This window comes from Mustela nigripes, chromosome 4 (assembly GCF_022355385.1).
Source record: "Mustela nigripes isolate SB6536 chromosome 4, MUSNIG.SB6536, whole genome shotgun sequence".
Lineage (NCBI taxonomy): Eukaryota > Metazoa > Chordata > Mammalia > Carnivora > Mustelidae > Mustela > Mustela nigripes.
In genome coordinates this window covers 85288321-85309249 of record NC_081560.1, presented here as the reverse complement: position 1 = coordinate 85309249, position 20929 = coordinate 85288321, and the positions used below count along the sequence as shown (strand labels likewise).

The 20929-nt window shown below is 38.8% G+C and overlaps 2 protein-coding genes across 3 annotated transcripts in view; one reads left to right on the top strand and one right to left on the bottom strand.

Annotated features, from left to right (window-relative positions):
* LRRC17 (leucine rich repeat containing 17) overlaps positions 1 to 20434 on the bottom strand; it is a 31145-nt gene extending 10711 nt beyond the window's left edge. The window contains exons 1-2 of the mRNA XM_059396987.1: positions 20113 to 20434; positions 3017 to 3915 (exon numbers count right to left, since the gene is read on the bottom strand). Of these exons, the coding sequence (XP_059252970.1) occupies positions 3017 to 3779 (763 nt within the window). The 5' untranslated portion in view covers positions 3780 to 3915; positions 20113 to 20434. The remainder of the gene's footprint in view (positions 1 to 3016; positions 3916 to 20112) is intronic.
* FBXL13 (F-box and leucine rich repeat protein 13) overlaps positions 1 to 20929 on the top strand; it is a 251841-nt gene that overhangs the window by 133362 nt on the left and 97550 nt on the right. For both annotated transcript variants that reach the window (XM_059396979.1, XM_059396981.1), the window contains 3 exons: positions 6530 to 6582; positions 10635 to 10735; positions 20043 to 20172. In XM_059396979.1, coding sequence (XP_059252962.1) covers positions 6530 to 6582; positions 10635 to 10735; positions 20043 to 20172 — 284 coding nt within the window. The remainder of the gene's footprint in view (positions 1 to 6529; positions 6583 to 10634; positions 10736 to 20042; positions 20173 to 20929) is intronic.

Sequence of the window (20929 nt, the reverse complement as noted above, 5' to 3'; positions counted from 1 at the left end):
GTGTCCTCCTTTATGAGGGTAATAGTACCATACTGCTCTTTGAGGGTTATGAGGAGTAAATTACATAATGCATGTGAACTACTATGTCTGAGGCACACGGAGCATTTAGTTGACAGTTAATACCACTAATTAATGCCACTGCTAGTTCTACTCTTGCTAGCATGTCTTAGGCTTCTAGATCGAACATGTGGAACATAAGCAAAAGTATTACTACAGTTTGGCAGGGATTCTGAGTATTTGACATTTGTTATCTATTTATAGAACGGAATAAGGCAAATGAGAGTAGATTAAATTCAGATTGTCATACTTGAATTCTAGTCATGATTTTTAATTCTATGTTATTTTTATTTTTAAAGTTTGCTTAAACTATTGCTTTTGCAGGAGCAAAGAAAGCAGCTCAGTTATTATCAATCCATCTAAAGCATATGGCCCTGTGCTAGGCAGTACCTGGGAGGAGGTTTAAGACATAACCACTGCCTTTAAACTTATGGGAATCAACAATACACCATGATGAAAAAGAAACAACCAACTGAATCAATATTTATATCAACCATAGTGAAACAATCTATACTGATATTGAAAGACAAAACTACCCTTCATTTTGTAATAAGAGGTCTATGCTTGGATTTATGTAGTCATTAACATCTGGAGGAAGTTGACCTTTCATGGACAAGCCAGTATTGTTATATATACAAAATGTGTATTCCAGGAAACTTTACATTGTTTCCAGTAAATAATACAAGTATTTTAAAACAAGGGGCATTATCTGCACCCCAAATTTATGGGGCATATCTGGAAGGTTGTGTTTAGACAACAGTAAGTTGAGGAAAGAAAAAAATTTTAAAAGTATCTGTCTTTATAAGTTGATGTTTGCCAAAAGAAAATGAGAAAACAAGACAAGGGCAGAACTAGGCTCATTGTGGAGGGAAATGCCCAAGAGCAGACAAGCTGTAAAAATGGAAGCCATTTCCTGTCACTTAAATTTTTTTTTTTCTTTTAAACTAGGCTCCACACCCAGCGTGGAGTCCAACACGGGGCTTGAACTCACAACCCTGAGATTCAATGCCTACCCAGCTGAGCCTCCCAGATGCGTCCACATTATCCTTAATTTACGGTGTAATCTAGCTGTAGAAATCTTTAGTTTTGTGTTGACGGCATTTTTCTCAGATAATCAATGAACCTAAGTCTACGTATTTTCTCTTTATCACCTGTTGCAGCAAGTGCAAATTAACTTTAGCTTGAGGGGAGAGCTTCAGCTATACCGAGGTATTTTTCTAAACCAAGTCTAGGATTAGCAGCTTTGTATTAGGTTTTTAAATAGATAATTTAGTTTTTAATCTAAGCATCACAAAGGCACTCTGAGTAACACATGCTCTTCAGGATGAAACACTAAGTACTCACTGTAACAACGTCAGGGAAATTCCACCTAATCTGGCTGCAGAGAAACAGCGTGTACTGACTTCTCTGGAATTCCTTAAAGCTTCCATTGTTGAGGGAGCTTTTTGTTTGAGCATGGTCAGATTAAGGAAGATGGCAGGATGAGGCAGACCAAGGTTCGAATCTTCACTTTGCTGCTTACCTGTCAGACCTCAACCAAATGATGGAACCCTTCCTGAGCTTCATTTCTCCCAGCTGTAAATGGGGATCCCACTACTTTCCTGGAAGCTGTGGGCAGCATGTGTGTGGGGTACCTGGAGAACAGTAGGTGTTCAGTGAATGAGCGCTTTCTCTCAAACTCAGAGGATCCTGGAATGGCATCTCCACGGTGATGATGCCGGGCTTGTTCTCCCATGGCCTCAGCTCATGTACATTTCACAGGGTGTTGTAGCAAGCACACCTTTCCATGTCCCATGGCCCTGGGTGTGCTCTAACCAGGTGCCCTTCTGGGTCTGAGAGAGAGGCTAAGGCTTGAGCACTTCTTTGCTGATAAATGAACACGTTTTCTCCTCATTCAGGTTGCCTGCTTCTTCAGCGTCAACAAATTCCTGCCTATGGTTCCCCTGAAAGGAGCCACAGTCTCTGCGTTGTTCTTAACCCCCTCTTTCTGTTCTCAAAGAAACAAAACAAAGCAAAACCTCCTAAAATAAGTGGAAAGAATGGTACCATGTTCTGGTAGGACCCTAACCCAATGACATCTAGCTTTAGTTGAATATTATGAATAAGTCATTAATTCATGCCAGAAATGAAACACACACTGTCCCATGGCACGTTATCCTAGAGTGGATTAGCAGTTCCCAGACCACACTTTGAGAACGTCTTCACTAGCCTGTCAGGAGCATCACTAAAATTTCCCATTTTCTTATTTTGTGAATTAATCCTGCACACGCAGACCCTCCTCAGTATCAGACCAAGACTGTGTAGGCGGTAAAACTCAGCAATGATTTTTCAGGAAGTAGTAAATACTCTGGGAAGATTTCCTTAGCCTCATAATTCTTGGATTAACTACTTCCAACTTAGCTCTTTCAATATTTTTAGGTTTTAATTTGGGAACAATAAAGATACAGGATGTTAGCAAGCGTTTATTAAAACCTCAAGACCAGTGTCTTGGAAGTACGCTGTGTGCTCACTCCGCTTCCCTCCACAGTGCTCCCACCTGTCCTCTTTCACGTGTGTTTTCCCTTGAGGTACTTTCCCCACAGAGGCACACCATGTCTTCGATTTAAGTCACATTAGATAGGCAGCATTTGGATGTGTTTTTATACCCACTTGTTTACATAAATTATATTATGTGGTGATTTAAGATAAAAGGGGGTTCTTGACAGCCAAGCTTCTGATTAGCAAGAGTAGGATCCAACTGGCTACCCTTCCTGAGCATAGCTCCTGTCCTCCTCTGCTGTCCCCCAGACCACCAACCACGTTGAGTCTGAACCTGAGAAAAGCTTGCAGTAGATTCCATTGTCACTGGGGAAAGTCCTCAGGTGGAATCACAACGCGCGGCAGAGTGGAGGGAGGGTTCTCAGATTCAAAGAGCATTTGTAATCAACCATGAAAAGGAAAAACTAAGAAACTTACAAACCTTTCCGTTTGCAGTCCAGCGTTTGGATGGGAAACACGTAATTGTAGCAAAGAGAAGAATCCACCTCAGGCTTGATGACTGGGGGTCTCCCGGACACTTGGGGTCTCGGGTCTAACCGTTCGCTTTCTTCTTCGCTGCATAACTGTTCAGGTTTTAGCTGCCTCAGTTTTTTGTTTTTCAGTTCTTGGGGGCTTTCGCACTTGGCGTAGTTCCCCAGATTCCGGTTTCTTGGAATCTGCAACATGGAAATAAGCGTTTCCATCTCGCAAGTACAGTGCCAGGGGTTGTCGTAAAGACGCAGGTAGCTCAGGAGAGGCGTGTAAATGAACACCTCCTCCGTCAAGACTTTGATCTGGTTGTGCTGCAAGAGGAGAGTAGTCAGTTTGTTTAAACCAAAGAAAGCGTCGCCCTCAATTTTGGAGATGTCGTTCTGTTGCAGATCCAGGCTCTTCAGCCTTTTAAACTTGGAAAACATCTTGTTCTTCAGTATGCGGATCTTGTTTCTCGCTAACAGCATGTGCAGCAAGTCCTGAGGCCAGTCGGGCAGCACGTAAACTAGTCTTCTCTCTTGACAGTCTAAGTATTTCTCGTGGAGATACGTGTAGACTTCGCAGGGGAGGCCTGGTGCGTAGCGTTTGACCGGGCTGGAGCCTCTCCTGCTGCCGCCGGCCCGGCCATGATTGGCTCGGGCCCTCGGGCTTGGCTTGCGGAGCTCCACGGCTTTACAAAAGAAGAGCAGGATCACCACGGTAACCACGCGCATCCTGACATCCAGCTGGTCCCAATTACTTGGTGTGACAGGCGGAACAATGAAAGTATTCCTTTGAAATCCAAGCTTGGGCAATCTTAACTAATGCGGTTCAGAACAAAGAGACCCAGCTGAGGTATGGTGGGAGGCCCTAAGTTGCAAGAGAAAAAAATACATGAAGAACCATTGTGAGTGTTGTGTCATTAACAGCAGCTTCAAAACAAAACAACATTTATTTTCTTTATATATATTTTATTATAGTATAATTGATGTATAACATTATGTTTCAGATGTATAACATGATGATTGGATATTTGTATGTATTATGAAATGATCGCCACAGTAAGTTTTTTTTTTTTTTTTTAAAGCCAAGACATTGCAATTAATAAAGGCACATTCTGAACGGTGGTGTAGTGGGCCCTCCCACTTACCTGGTTCGGTGGCTAAAGGTTTGGGCCCTGAGCTCAATGAAGACTTTCCTACTCTCTTAACTATGTGACCTCACAGTCACATAGTCACATGGTGCACCTGGGTGGCTCGTCAGTTAAGTGTCTGCCTTCAGCTTAGGTCATGATCCCAGAGTCTTGGGATCAAGTCCTGCATCAGGCTCCCTGCTCAGTGGAGAGGCTGCTTCTCCCTCTGCCTGCAGCTCCCCCTGCCTGTACACACACACACACACACACACACACACAGTCTCTCTCTCTCTCTCTCTCTCTCTGACAAATAAATAAATAAAATCTTAAAAACAAAAGAACTGTGTGACCTCAGGCTAGTTATTTAACCTCATCTTCAGTTATCTGTAAAATGGGGCTGAGGATGTGGTGTAGTATTGTCAGGAAAATGAAACAGGCTCATGGGCAGAAGATGCTTATCAGTGCCAGGTCCTCGGGAAGTACCCCACAGTGCTAAGGGCTTAGCGTTAGGAAAACTGAAACATGTAATGTATCAGCACATTGGATTCAAGACAATCAAGGGATTCTTTATAGCCTTGAGACATGCAGGGGGGAAACAAAAAAGAGTAGATCTCCAGTGGTTGTCCTCCCCAGCTCATTTTTTTTCTTTCCTGGACTATCTCCCAATTATCCAACCACAATGAATGTGAGATCCAGAAATGCCCAAAGTATACTGCCCTGTCCTTGTCAAGTCTTGCATATTTGGGCTCAAATGTCACCTCAGCAAAGCCTTTTTCCGAGGACTGTATTTAAAGTGGCACCTTTTCCACTTCCTAGCCACTCTCTACTCTCTTTTTAATTTTGTTTTACTCTCTTTTTTATCTTATTTTTCTCCATTGTACCTATCACCATCTGTCCAAGTAGATATTATACTTCTTTTGTTTACCATCAGTCTCCCCCACCTAGGATGTGAACTCCCCAAGGGCAGGAATTTTTGTCTTTTTTATTTACTGCTGTATTTTGGCACTTGCAGAGTTCCTGACACACAGCAAGTTCTCAATAAATATTTGTTGAATGCACGAATTACCTACTCTCAAGTAACAATTCTATAAAAATATTAATATCATCAGTTTAGTTATTACATTGTTTTCAGAATCTATTTTCTGCCTTAACAGGTATTACTAGTCTCTTCTAAGATTTGCACACTGTAAAGCACTGCTTTCATTTTTAAATTCTGAGAGTGATTTTGGTTTGCATTTATTACTTAGGACACAGTCCATTCTTGGAAGAGGAAGAGATGTTCAAAATCGGTTTATAATGAGTAACATTGTTGTTGTTATTACTGTGGGGCTAAGTGGTTATGAGCAACAGATGTATTTTCTATTCATTGTGGCAGTGTGAATGCAAGATCATCACCCCCTTGCCTGGAGTCTTCCTGCCTGATGGGGTCTTCCCCACCTAGACTGACTTCTCCCTCTTTACTTCATGCATTCCTCCCCTTTACTCTTTTGTTTCCTCTCCCTCAGATCCTTCTTCTCTGTCTCAGATTTGGAGTTTTACTTCCTGTCTGTCTAGACCCAAGTGTGGACTGTGTAACTCTCTGCTATCTAGGTCTTTCTGTACATGTGTCAACTTCCCCGAGACCATCATCCGTGCAGTTCCCTCTGGTTCCAGACTTAATCAGGCACTTGACCTCTCTGATCCTTTGTGTTCTTCTCTGCAATTCACTGTAAATTGTATGAATCTCATTTATACAAATTATAAATATTTTGTTAAGTAGTATGCATCCTGAATTATTTATAATGTCCATGCTGATGTATGAGGGGAATGTGTGCTGATGTCTGCAACTTACTTTAAAATGCATTAAAAATAAGATGGTTGAAGGATGGATAGAAAGATGGATGTACAGGTGAATATGTGATAAAGCAAATACAGTGGAAGTGTAGTGGGTATATATGCACTATACAACTCTTCAAGTCTTTCAACTTTTCTGTGTTTGAAAATTTTTACAATAAAATGATAAAAGAAAACAAAAACCAAAAAATGAACAAAAAGTCATGCCACAAAAAAAGTAGGTTGGTTTTCTTCCCAGCTAAAAGCTCTAAGTATATACTGTTTTTCCCAAAACAATTTTTCCTTTTTCCCCCTTTCTTCTGTAATCCTCAAATGATAATAAACATGTGTATATACTTTAATTTTAAAGCCAGAAGAAATTGCTTTTCTGGGAAAAGGAACCATATACTTAGAACAAATTACTTGCCAAGGTTTTTGTTTGTTTTCTAATGAATACATCGCATTGAATGTAGGGAGGAAAATTTTAAGTTTAAACATTTGCGCTATGTTGTTTAATGATGTTTAACTTGTTTGATTTAGGCCTCTGTAGAAATCTGCAAGAGCTGAACGTCTCTGACTGTCCAACACTCACAGTGAGTATATGAAGCTTATTTTACTGTTTTTTATTTAGATTCAGACTTGCTATATTGCGGTGCCAATACACAGAGATTTTTGCCAAAATACAGGCATGTGTGTTCGTTTAGGATCAAATGTGTAAAAAAGCAAACTATGTTAAACATAGTTGGCAAGAAATTTTATCCCACTTATATAATGCGATTATTAATCCTGTAGCTATATGACCAAGGTTGGAGTCTCTGGAAAAGTGAAAACTATTCAACAATTATACAAAATTAACTATGTTTATATTTAGGGTCATGTGTGTCTGAGACAGGAAAAAATGGGTGCCAGGAATGACAATGGGATGATTTTAGTGGTCTTCATGGCTATCAACTGTGTGCCAATGAAGATGGAAATGAGCCTGTAACCCTGGCCAGCTCCTTTCTGGTCCCTGTCTCCATGCCTGTCTTTGACTTCCAATCTGTCTTGTCCCCTGTGAGCACATACACTTTCTAAGAGGCAGGTCTGATCATTTCACTCCCATTTTCCATCATGTATAAACACACTCGCCGTCTACACTATTCCATGAAGTCAAAGCTCTTTAACATTACTATACCTTGGAGACCCTGTGTGGTCTTGCCTCTGCCTCCTCCCCCAGCCTCATCTTGATCCAATTCCTGCACACACATGAAGTTTCAGCAACCATACAGGGCTACACTTTCTTTGCTGCATGAGTCAAGCTGCTCCTTGCTGTTTTGCTTCTGCCCGGGCTGTGCTCTTTGCATGGAATGCCCTTTTACTTTGTCCTCAGGTATTGCTTTCCTCTTTGTTGGGCTTTAAACCTTACTTTAGGTACCACCTCCTTCACCTCCTTTACCAAGACATCCCTGTCTCCCAGGGCTGGGCCCATCGCTGCTCCACTGGGTCCCTAAAACAAGTAGCCCTAATCACAGCATTTCTGCCTCCTCCACTAGCCCAAGGGGGCCAAAGGGTAGGAGATGTGTCTTGTTTTCTGTGGTAGTCACAGCACACGGCACACACGTTGGCGTACTGAATAGTCTACATCTGCTTAATGAATGAAACTGTATGGCGATCCCAAGCAGGTAACGGAGAGCATGGCATAAAACTTGAGGTTCCATCTTGGGCTGACATTTTTGTATTCTTAATGAACGTTACAAAAGTAAGTATGATCAACCTAGAGAGAGAAAGAAGGTATGAGAAGAGCCCTTAGGATGAACCTTGGGGATTGCCGACTTTTAGAAGTAGGCAGAGGAGAAGAAATAGCGAAGAATCTTAAGAAAGGCCAGTAAGAGGGGACACCTGGGTGGCTCAGTCAGTTAAGCATCTGCCTTTGGCTCAGGTCATGTTCCCGGGGTCCTGGGATGACACCTTGCATCAGGTTCCCTGCTCAGGAGGGAGCCTGCTTCTCCCTCTCCTCCCCGCTTGTGCTCTCTCTCACTATCTCTGTCTCTCCCTCTCTCAAACAAATAAAATCTTAAAAAAAAAAAAAAAAAAACCCAAAACAAAAAACAACCAAAACAAAACAGTAGGAGAATTTGGGTGAAAACAGAAGAGGCTGATTTTGTCATGCTCTTCATTAAGCAACAACTCCAACAGGACGTCCACACCCTCCAGGGTTGTCATTCTACTTCTTTCTTTCAAACTTGTTTCATTCTGTGGATATTTTTAGTATGTACTTTAAAGATATTTCTATATTTATATGTAAAGATATATAGGGAACGTGTATGCTATAAAATATAGGTGTTCGAGGGAATTAAAAATGAATCAAGTCTCAGTTCCTGCCCTCAGGGAGCTTCAGTTCTGCCCTTGAATAACAGATCACAGTCTTTCAATTTGGCTTTCTCATAGGAAAGTCGAAGCAAATGCCATCTGCATTGAATTTGTGAGCGTCAAAAGTCTTTCCCAATTTTGGAGTCTTAGACTATACAGGGTTGATAATTTTATCCAGCTACATTTTACTATTGTTTTTTCCCTTTGAAGCACAGGCTGGGAGACAGGTTTAAATTTAAGGAGTTGAGTAACATTCATTCAAAAAGCTTTATTTCTAAGAAGCTTGCCTTATGAGTATATTACATTCAGAAAGATTTGGGTACATTGTGGACAAATTCAGAAACCATTTTGCAATGGGGACACTCAAGCAGCATTTGCTTTTATGTGCTCTCACCTTTGGGGACTGAACCTTGAGCTCTTTTAAATGCTGAGACTTGGATTTGTCTGAAGTTTCTTGAGGTCCACGCTCCTCCAGACAGGAAAATGCAGCAAATGGTTTGTTTCCTTGTCTTAAAGGAAAAAGGAGTGTCCTCTGTGGTGCATAAACATACTTCCTCTTCCTGGCCCCACATTTTCATCTTCTCTGTGGCTGCCTCCCTGAGGGTGTATCAGCTTCCCGTCCTCTCCTTGCCCCATCTCACTTGCATTTTGGTCAGTCATTCAATAGGGGCAGAATTACTTTGATATTTGATTGGCACCATGAATGTTTTTGAAAATAGATTTTGTTTCTATTAAACTACAATGCCATTTATTGTAATTCTTTATTCCTTCTGGGAAATTTTTACCATATATATTTAATATATGTATGTGTGTATATATGCACATACACATATATATAAATAAATTTATATATATTTATATATTTTTTAATCTATATATTTTTAAATATTTTAACCGTATATATATTTTTAATATTTTAATGGTTAATTAAATATTTTAATTTTTAAAATAATTTTAATTAAAATATTTTAATTTTAATATTTTTATGGTTAATATTTTAACCATATATGTATTTTTTAATCTACCCATCTATACCTAAATCCTGCATTTTAGTGGTGGAGTATGTAGAAAAATTGCTGGCAGCTTGAACGCAGTGGCAAGAATACAGTGTTTATTGAGTCCCTGCCCTTGCACTCATGTGGCGTCGGCGCTCAGAGCCTTTCCTAGAGCAGGACTGCAGGAATTTGTACTGTATTATCCACGACTCCGGGGAATAGCTAGGAATAGAACGCTAAACATTAATGATCCTGCTGAAAAGAAACCTTTGCCATCCTTAATGGTGCTGGAGGTGGCCATCGTGAACATGCAGAATTCTTTCCCAAACCACATTCCCCAGGCAAGTGACAATTGACATCTTCCGGCGATGGCCTAGTCTTTCCAGGACCAATGTGCCACAAATATTTAAAACTAGCTGACCTTGTCAGTGTTCCTGGGGAGACTCATCTACCATCGTTAAATAAATAAAAGCCTGCTGCTACTTACTCATACTGGAGCATTTTATAAGTAGTTACCCATATGTGAGGCAGCTCTACCGCAATCAAAGCTTGCAATTCATCTGGTCTTGTAAATGTCAGTGTAGGGCTCAGGCTTGAAATGACTGTTTTCCTGTCTGTCTCATGTCACAGTCGCTCTGTTCTCTTGTGCCTCAGTGTCAGCTCTGGGGGGAGCTGCTTGAATGTCTGAGAGTCTCACCCCCAACATCCCCAACACTGAACTTCATGTTCAACATGTGTGTACCTTTTTCTTTTTTCTTTTCTTTTTTTTTTTTTTTTTTGCTTCAGAACATTTCAAGTAAATTTGGTGAGACTCTGGCTGTTTTAATATGCTCACTAATAGGACCATAGAAACTTAATTACACACACACACATTTCTATAAATATGTATGTGTAAATATGGACTCACTTTTAATGAAGTCCAATTAAGAGCATTTACTATTCCTGTCTTTCAGAATGACTTTAGCAAGTTTAAAAATAGATGAGGTTTTAATCGCTTTCATGCATCCGAAGAGTCAGGAGTGGTTGACACTTTGACACTTGAGCTCAAATTTCCTGTCAGTGTTGAACTTTTAACAAAGTGTCACTGTGATGGAATGGGACTTTATTTCCAAAGAAAGGGCAGGGGAGAGAGTAGTGAAGCTTCAAACAAAACCATCACCTTCTGTTGAATTTAATTTACAACTAATAACCAAGCATATCAAGAGACCAGGGCTTGCATATAATTTTTGGGAGAGAGACAATGGGGAAATCACAAAGCCTGCTAGACTTTGGTAAGATTCTCCCCTCTGTTTTTCCTGCAGGATGAATCAATGAGATACATCTCTGAGGGCTGTCCTGGGGTCCTGTACCTCAATCTATCTAACACCACCATCACAAACAGAACAATGCGAATCCTGCCCAGGTAATGCTCCTGTTCTCTGTATTACCCCGAGGACAGTTATGCCCCTCCTGGCTCTGGCTCACTCTAGCATTCCCCGAAGGCAGTGTTCCTTTTGACAGCACCCCCCTCCCCAACCGTGGCACCATGATGGTGGTAACAGCACTGCTTCTTTCCTGTCCCCAAGCGGGTGCCTCTTCTGCCCAGGTGGGTCCAGCTTAAATAACTGGTCCTCTGCTTGGCCAGTGTTCTTGTGTCACTCTTGGAGCAAAGTGCCCAGAAGCTTGAGTTAGGCTCTGCCTGTCTCTTTCTGCTCCTCCTTCCTGGGCAACAGAGCTTGCCTCCTAAATTCTAGTCCCATGTCTGGACTTCTTGACAACGAACACCAGTGTCTTCCCTCCTTGGACCTTGAGTACTGCAGGCCCACATTCCCTCTTGCCATGCTTTGGTCACCTGTTGGGACTTGCACCACCTCCAGGAAACCTGGTACTGGTTGTTTTTTCCACCTGTGAACTGTTGACAACCCTGAACACAGATGCTGCTTTTCCTCAGCTAGTGCTTCTTTAGAGAAGGGACAGAAGAATACAAGACATCACCAAACAGTGACAGAATATTCAAATTCTGTCTTCAGCTCATGTCATGATCCCAGGGTCCTGGGATGGAGCCTGTGTCCCTGGGGCTCCCTGCTCAGTGTGGAGTCTGGGTCTCCTTCTCCCTCTGTGCCTCCCTCCACTCATGCTCTCTCTCAAATTAACAAAATCTTTTTTTTTTTTTTAAGTGCATCATGTTTATAGATGCAACACTGAAAATACCACAAAAAATTGAGGAAATATTCTTTTAGGACTTGGAAACTATTACCTGATTCAGCAAAGAAGCCACTCATGTCACTGATAGATGAGTGAAGTCTGTACATACATCTTCGTTGTTTCACTTTTGTCCTACTCATGAATGTAAATGAAAATATTCGTGTTGAAACTATACACATTCCTCAATATTCTTGAACTTTTTTATTTTTTGGTGAAAACAAGAAATACATCAGAGTCATAGAATTTTATTTTTCCTTTGAAACCAAAGAAGACAAAATTACTAGCTGCCTTTATAACTTTGGCAAAAGTCCATGAACGCATTGTATGAGAATCTAATGATTATATCAACTTTATAATAAAGAGTATTATGTATTTTATTTTCATTTATAAGTTGTGAGCTATACCTATTTTATATCTCTAAAATAGTAAATGTAAAATAGTAACCTGTGCAAATTTATAGTAAACATATATACATTTGTATGCATATATGTTTTTAAAGTGCCAGTTGTTAGATATTTACTAGTATGCCAATAATTAAAGATAAAATAATTTATGAACTAATGTATTTTTTTTGTAATTTTTGGTCTTCTTATCAGGCACATAGTCTAATTCTAATTTTTTTTCAAATGTTTTAATAGATATCTCAAAATTTTGTTTATTCATATGGGTAATCTTTGTGATAGCTCTTCAGTTGCCGCTGTAAATGCTATCTGTTATGTTTTAATTTCTCATTATATTTTCTAAATGGTCATTTTTGGACTTGGGTACAGTACAAATATCTTTTAAGGTTTTAATTTGTAAGATTAGATTTAATTTGTAAGCTTTAATATGAAATGACCTCTAAATAAGAATTTAGGCAAAGCTTCTAAGATTTGATATTGTTCTCATTTTCTAAAGAAACTGTTGTATATCTGATTTTCTCTTTGACCCAGTAATTATTTAGAACAGAATTTTTGGATCCAAGTAGTTGAAATTTCTTTGATTAAGCTTCTGGTTTTAATTTCTAATTTTGTACAGTGGTCAAGAAATGTGGACTGAATTATTTCTTTTCTTTTCTTTCTTTTTTTTTTCTTTTTTGGACTGAATTATTTCTACCTTGTGGAATTTATTGAGATTTCTTGGTGGACTAGTATATAAAGATAATTCTAGTAAATCATCCATGAATGTTTAAAATAAAAGAGTTTCTTTTAGAGAACAAAACTTCTATGTGTATGTGTGTATCTATGTATAAATTCTTGATATTTCTTACTGTAATAGTGATATATTGGTTGCCTTTTATAATCAAGCTTCCTTAGCTTATTTTGATATTTTTATTTTACATATAAAGATAAATAAGTAGTATGTTTCATTATAGATATAGCATTTTTTCACATAAAATTATATTCTTTATCCTGGTCGATGTTTCCTTGCCTTGAATTCTTTATTTGCTATTAATATGGTCACCTTTGTTTCCTTCTGTTATGGTTCTGTGGAATAACTTTATGTATCTCTGTATTTTTATTTATTTTTTATTATTAATTTTTAAAAAGATCTTATTTATTTTTTTTTTAGAGAGAGCACATGTGAGCAGGGGGAGGCGCAGAGGGAGAGAGAGAATCTTGAGAAAACTCTGTGCTGAGTGTGATCCCACAACCCCGAGATCATGACCTGAGCTGAAATTAAGAGTCAGCCGCTTAACTGAGTCACTCAGATGCCCCTGTGTCCCTGAATCTTTAATCTTTATGCTGGTATATTTTAGATTTGTCTTTTGAAGGAAGCATATAGTTAACTTCTGTTTCTAAATTTTTCATTCTGCCTTTTTAAGAGGATAGTTTAGAAGATTAGTATTTCCTGTCAACATGGAGCATATGGCCTTATTTTTATCATCTTGTTTTATGTTTTTGATTTTTCTGTTACTGTACTATATTCATTGGTTTCACCTTTTGCTATATAAACTGTGTGGTTGACTTTTATAGTTTTGAGGTATGTGCACATTCTGTTCTGTATTTCAACCAGTGGTATTTGTGCGTTTTTGGTTTTTTAAAAAGAATTTACTTATTTCTTGAAGAGAGAAGGACCAAGTGTGGGGAGAAGCAGAAGGAGAGGAGGCAGACTCCCTGCTGAGTGGGGATCCTGACTTTGAGCTCTGTCCCGGGACCCTGGGATCATGACCTGAGCTGAGAGCAGATGCTTAACCGACTGAGCCATCCAGGCACCCCTGTATGGTTTTTCTGAAATGTGCTTTTAATATGCATTTCTCCAATTACCAGAGTCATGATGGAACAATGACTTTGGCTCCTCCTCCTGTGTTAGACTAGAGATCTAATACACTTTGATTCTCCCTTGAACTTGATGCTTCTCTACTTCTTCCCTTTGTATATAAACACACGAAAATTGTGATTTTTGTTAATCACTTAACTTTCCTTTTAATATTGACTTTCATGTTTGTGATGATATTTATGGTTATGTAGTCCTAACTCTAGTTTTGTCATTTATTGATGGTCCATTTGTTCCACAATTTCTTTATTCTTTAATTCTGATTTTTATTCATCCCATGATGACTGGGAATATAGTTTTAAGAACCCTTTAACCAAAAGGTGAACAGGTGTTAGATTTTCGGCCACTGCTTTCTGAAAATAACTTTCTTTTGTTTTGAAGGGTGAACAACTCCTCTTGGCATATAGTTCTTGAATCATTCCCTTACTTTATTTTTAAAATCCTACAAATACTGCCCCATAATCTTTGATATTTCGGATTAAAGAGAAGTGTAAAACCAGCTTGATTTTTTTGTTCCTTTGTTGTTCATCTATTTTTTCTGTAACTATGCTTAATTTACTGAGAAATTAAAAACATTTTCCAGCTTAATTGTATTCTTTCAATTAACTTTTCCTAGTACATAGTAACCTTTGAACATTAAAACTTAGACGTTTTCTCAGCCAGGGAAGGTATTTTTCTTTTTTAATTCTTCTATTCCGTCTGTTCAGGTTTAATCTTAAGAATCCTCTTTCATTTATAGGTTGAATTTTTATTCCTGTTTTTCAAAGCTGTCATCTTCTTTCTTATCATTTTATCTCTGTATACGTTTCTTCTGCATACTATGTTCCCTATATCTCAAAGTGTGTTCTAAGGGTAGCTGTGTTCCAGTAAATGTTTAATAACTAGTTTGGGTAGAGGCTAATGGGATGTTCTGGTTTCTGTGGTATAAATGCTACCACCATGATCATTTTTAAGCTACCAAAATGATGTCATTGATCGTGGACTTGGGAAGAAATGCTAATCGTTGGCTCTCATGGGCTGGTGTAAGCCAGCTCCAGCAACACCACTGTGGAGGACCCCGACCCTCTCAGGAGTTCTATGAGGTTCTCTAGTCCCACAATATAGACTATTGCTCAGTACTTTTCTTTAGGCATTTCATACTGATATATGTATGTACATGAATATATGTGTATGAATGTGTTTGTGTGTCTATAGAGAGAGCATATATGTTTGTGTGTGTGTAGAAAGAGACAGAAAATATTATAAAATCCATTAAGTCCATATGTGAAAATCTGAACTTAAAAAGTAGATGATTTGGGATAGCATACTTTTAGATAATCATTTCTCCTAGGAAATTTAAAATAATACTACAACCATGCATAGTTTCTGGGACATTTACTGTACAAATGAAGCTGTACATTTAATGAGCAACAGATAGAAAAACAGGACCCAAAATGAGAATTTTGTTTTGATTTTAACTCTAGTTCTTGCTGTTGAAAGAATATCCAGGGTAAATGCACTTGATATTGATGACTTCTGTCATACAAAAAAAGTGTGCACTGACTTTCTTATCTGTGATAAAAATATATTTCATAATGACTATTTTTGCTTTGTTTTCCATTGTTTCAAATATGCTTGGGTATGTGAAAGGGTTCTTTAAACTATAAATAACCAGAGAAATGTTGTTTGTGCTGTTGTCATTCTCTCTCCAGGGCCTTTAGCCTTTCTTTCCAAAGAAATAATTTGCCAAAAGAATATAATTTATTTGCCCTTCTTGACAACATTGATTTGCCAGCTTCTTATTTGAATATTTTTCCTCACTTCTTCAGGGACTTGCTCAACTTTCTAAAGTTGAAAATGAGGGTGGCTGTTAGCTCATGTCCATTCCAGGACATGTTTGCTTTTTCCTGAATCAAACCCTTTCCATTCATTCCACAACCTAGCTGGCACTCCCAGCATTTCATTTGCCATAGCATCCCAACTGTTCACCCTTGGTCTCTCTCCCTTTCAATCTGCTTTGCCTTATGCTGTAAGAAGTATCACCCTGGAACAATATTCTTGTCATGTCGTTGACATGCTTAGGCTCTAGACTCTTCCCTTACTGTCCTTTAACATTATCTGATCAAACCTATCTGCCCAGGTTTCCTGGGGGAGGCCCTTAACTCCTACCAGATTGCTCTATGCTTCTTGTTCTCTACAGCTCCTCCTCTCTGCTAAGCCATAGCCTTGAAACCTCCAGTCATACCATCTACCAGAATTCCACAATGATTTCTCCTTTCCTTGAAACCTACCAGCAACATTCATTCTCTTATTCACCATTTATTGATCAATTACTATGTGGGAGACATTCTAGGCATATAGGAGACATTAAAGCTACTATGATCTTTGTTCCTTAATGGAGCCTCATCTCGTATAGTGACATGGTGTTCGATTATTTTTCATAAAGGCCCTTCAGTTGGCTTGGAAAGTTCTTATTCATAGGTGCTCTCATGTAATAGAGTCTTACCAGTAACCATCAGAGTGGGGCAGACAGAGGAAGCTGTTGCCTTGACTTGACTGGACATCCTCAAGGTCTACCCTATGAATAAGAGGTCAAAACACTCCATTTGGATTTCTGCAGGAATCTATTATGCAAAACTGTCCCTATGAAACTAAAAAGCCCAACACTTAACTCAAAAAAAAAAAAAAAAACTACTGTAATCCTCTCTTTTACAGATTAGGCCTTGTCTTGGTGATTTTTCAGAGAAATTTTTGTTTAAATACATAATTCTTCATTCCTTCCAATAGTAATTCCCTGAGGTATTGGTGATCTAACACAGAAGGTTTCAATTCGTTAATGGAAAAAAGCCAAAAGAAAAGAGAAAAAGTGACCTCTGTAGTTTCTGGAAGTCTATAAGACTTCTTAAAGATTATAGTAGCAGTAGAAAAATAAATCACAAAGGGATCCCTCCCCCCATTAGAAACGCTTATTTATCAAATAATGAAGAAAAGATAAACATAGGCTGCCAACATTGCCTCAAAGTAGAATTAGAAATACCAAGTTGTCTCTGGCTTGAGAAAATGATGAACCAGATCTTACTCACGTAAGGGACTTTTTTGCCAAAATTCAGAATAAAAAGTTGCAGTATTGCATAAAATTTGCCAAGTGATTTCACTGTCAACTGATTATTTTCCCATCCCCAACAGCTTCAAGCCTATGGCCCTGTAAATCCCTAGAAAGGTCTACAGGGCCACTTAGGACTCTCCTGTGCTGGGTTTTCAAACTGATGGTTCCCAAGAGGTTCCATTTTGAAGACAGTCATCAAGGGACTTTCAGTCTGGGAGTCATTTAGTCCAGTGAACAACTTCTTTTGCCAAACCTGAGGTTCTCAACCTGGGCTCAGTGGATTCTCCAAGGAGACCAAGGATAGAATTTAGAGGTTCCATGAATTTTGATGGGGGAAAAATAATCTCTATTTTCACTAAGCTCTAACTGAAATGCAAGAAAAATCACAGTAGTATTAGCAGTTCCTGGGACTTCTTGACCATATAAATCTCAAACATTTTCTTATTATAGTTATTACATGTATCTCAAAGTATCATTGATACTCATCACTACTTCAAAATTAGGGGTAGTTATTAGCTCTGCCACTAGATCTTGTTATTTAATATGCTAATAAAGAAGCACATACATTATTATTCCACTCATTTGGTTTTTTAAAAATTTTGGTAACGATATCTACAATATAATTAGTTGCTTTTGTAATTTTAAGTGTTTTATTTTATGCATTAAAAACATTATGCTGATGAAGGGGCCATAGATCTAGAGTATATGTTACACACAAAAAGTGAAAAACTCCTTACTCCATTCCTACTTTGAGTATTTGTGTGTGTGTGTGTTTTAAGATTTTATTTATTTATTTGAGAGAGAGAGAGAACAAACAGAGGGAGGGAGAGGGGCAAGCAGACTCCACACCGAGCGCAGAGTCCAGCGTGGAGTTCTATCCCAGGATCCTGAGATCATGACCTGATCCGAAATCAAGAGTCAGAGGCTTAACCGACTGAGCCACTGAGGTGCCCCCGACTTTGAGTATTGTTAACTGATCACAAGGACTGAAAAGAGTCGAACAATAGGCTTGGGCTTGATTTGCATATATTTGAATATGCATGGATTTGTAAATGACAGCTACACTTAACTTTAGAGGTTAAAAATGGGTTAAGAACAGTCTGTAAATGACTGGGCAACACACCAGGGGAATAAAAACTGTATCAGAGGCTATCAGTCTCACTGGAGTTCAAACAGATTAAAAAGGGCATTAAACCTTGAACAAAATAAGGGTGTAGTTGTAACGTGAGGTCCCCCAAAGTCTTGGAATCAGTTGCATGTGCTACTTTTGTCAGATGATAACCATTCCATTATGTGGAAGAAGATAGTACAAACCTCATAAGAACAATTAATACACTATTATTTGAAGTAGTAGTAGCAAGAATATATATATTTCAAAGCTTCTACCTACCGATTTCAATCATCAAAAGTCATCCTTAATTTAATATTGTTACATCTATGTTCTCATGTAATTGCCATACCTCTGAGAGCAAAGAGTGGATGGAATTATATCCATGTTACAGATGAGAAAACTAGATTCAGAAAAGCTGAACACAGTCAGGGTTAAAAAAAAAAGAGAGAGAGAGAGAGAGAGATAATATTATAATCTCCACTTAACAGATGCAGAAACAATTTCTGAGAGGTTTGGGAAGTTGCAGGAAGTGTCAGGGCTGAAATCTGAATCCAACTTGGTCAGATTCCAAAACCTCGTGTATTTTCCATTGTGTTGTGCTGTCTGCCTTACTATTCCTTTCTCTAAATTAGAGAGCTAAAGGTTTGTTAGAAATGATAACCTCCCACACACACCCTAAGAAAACTGTACTTTGCTCCGTTGAATCACAAGGGTACCCCCAAGGGAGAGAAAGACAAAGCATTCCCAAAACTTTGGCATAGCTCTTGGTTAACTCAAGGGCCCCAGGAGAGGGGATGTGTCCTGGGGATATTAGTGCTGCTTTCTGCTGCACGGCCCTGCCCACAGCCACGGGGGAATCCAGATGGCGTCCCTCTTTGTTCTGTAGAATCTCGTGGACATTGTTAGAGGGGAATGTGTGTTCTGCATAAAATCTGTCACTATGGAATGGGAATCATTATATATCCTATAGATGTGTTTTCCAAATTTTAGGAATAAATCTGATTAACTGTCAATGCTTGCATATCTTACTTCCCATTTATGTGAAAGTAAATTTTACTAGTCATCTGTGGGCTTTTGAGGGTCACAGAGTCACCTTCTTCCCACTTTTTGTTCTTTCTGCTTTCCAATTTGCTGTTAAACTGTTGCAGATCAGAAACCAAGAACATGTTGTTAATTCCATTATAAGAGCGAGCAATAGTGGGAGTCTTGCACTTTTAAAAAATGCCAGGCTTAGGAAGGTTTGAAAAATTGTCCAGAGAATGTCCTCAAACTGTAAGCCCTTGCACGGTAGTACAGGCTCATCTTAATAATCCTCCTTTTTTTCTGGAAGCAATCACTTTGGTCTTGGTGGTAATGCCATATTTAATCTGTTTGAACTCCAGGGAGATTGATAGCCTCTGATGTCGTTTTTATTCCCTTCATGTGTTGCTCAACTCATCTGCACACTGTTCTTTTTAACCCATTTTTAAGCTCTCTATATCAGTTAGTCTTTCTTTAACTATAAAAATGAAACACATACAAAATCATGCATATTCAAAAATTGTTTTTCAAACCATTTGCTTATCATGTCCATTTCAGGAGCTTGGGATGTTTAACTTCACCTTTCTGCTCCAAATCCTCACTGTCATGAACAGTTAATCGCCATTTAAATGTTTTCAAAGGGTTCGTCCATCTAGACGTTTTGCACATTGTTTTGGTGCTCCAAGGATAAAACCTAAATACAACAATGCTGCAAACTCTGTAACTTTGGTTTCAAACACAAACTAACGTCCAAACAATATGATTGCACAAACGTCCTCCACCCCCAGACCTCTCCCCCATCAGCCTTCTTAAGAATCTAGGCAAATCTGTATTTTCATTTAAAATGTAATGATGCATTATCTGATACACTACTCCAAGCTCCTTCACATAACAGGAAGAACATTAACAATTACGTTCAACTGCTGAAGATCTGCAAGGAGAAAAGATTAATTGACAGTTTTTCTTCTCTTTGTCATAGTGGCTTATGAAAGACATGGAAAACGACTCAAGTATAATCCCTTTCCTTCTCTCCTTTCGCCCCTGTCTTTTCAGGTACTTCCAGAATTTACAGAATCTTAGTTTGGCTTATTGCAGAAAGTTCACAGACAAAGGTTTACGGTACCTGAATTTGGGGAATGGATGCCACAAGCTCATGTATTTGGACCTTTCCGGCTGCACCCAGGTTTGTCTTTCAGTCTTCTCTTTCCTGCAGCAGGCGAGGAAGTCCTCCGGGGGACGGACTACATCCAGCCCTCATGTTATACTAATGCTGGGCACGGACTGCAACACAGTTTTCAGAGGTTTTGAATTACATAGCCACAGCTGCTTAAAATTTCCCCAGGATTGCTACTATAGGCTCTTGGCTTCCTTCCACTGGAGTGTCACATCTACACACAGGCCGAGCTCATTGGATAAGGAAACAGACCACTTCTGTGTAGATACTTTGAGCCCAACTATAATACCAGAGTCCAAATGTTGAAAACTTTAGAACTGCTACCAAGATACAAACAAAGGAAAAACCTTTTGGGGGAGGATTTGCAAAGCACTTCCTGAAAAGTCAATGAGCTCCCTCAGGGGCTTTCAAAAAATAAATAGCAATGGGAAAAACGCCACAAGTGCTAAATGTAACAAAGGAAATACAACAAAGATTGTAATTTTAAAAATTACATTGTATCCTGGGACTAAATAAGAGGAAGGTTTGAGATGTACATGGGGAAATATTTGAGTCTGAGGGAACAAGATGAAGGAAAATTGGGTAGAAAATAGGGTGTAGTTGTGGGGGCTACGCCATGGCACTTTGGAAATAGTTACTGTCTCGTTGGTAGTTTCTTCTTGTAGATTTAAATCATGATACTTTTAACTTCTTTTCTTCCACCTCTCCGTGTATTTTGTTAATGTTAGTTTCATAGTATGTCCATCTTTCTGTGAAAATCATATAC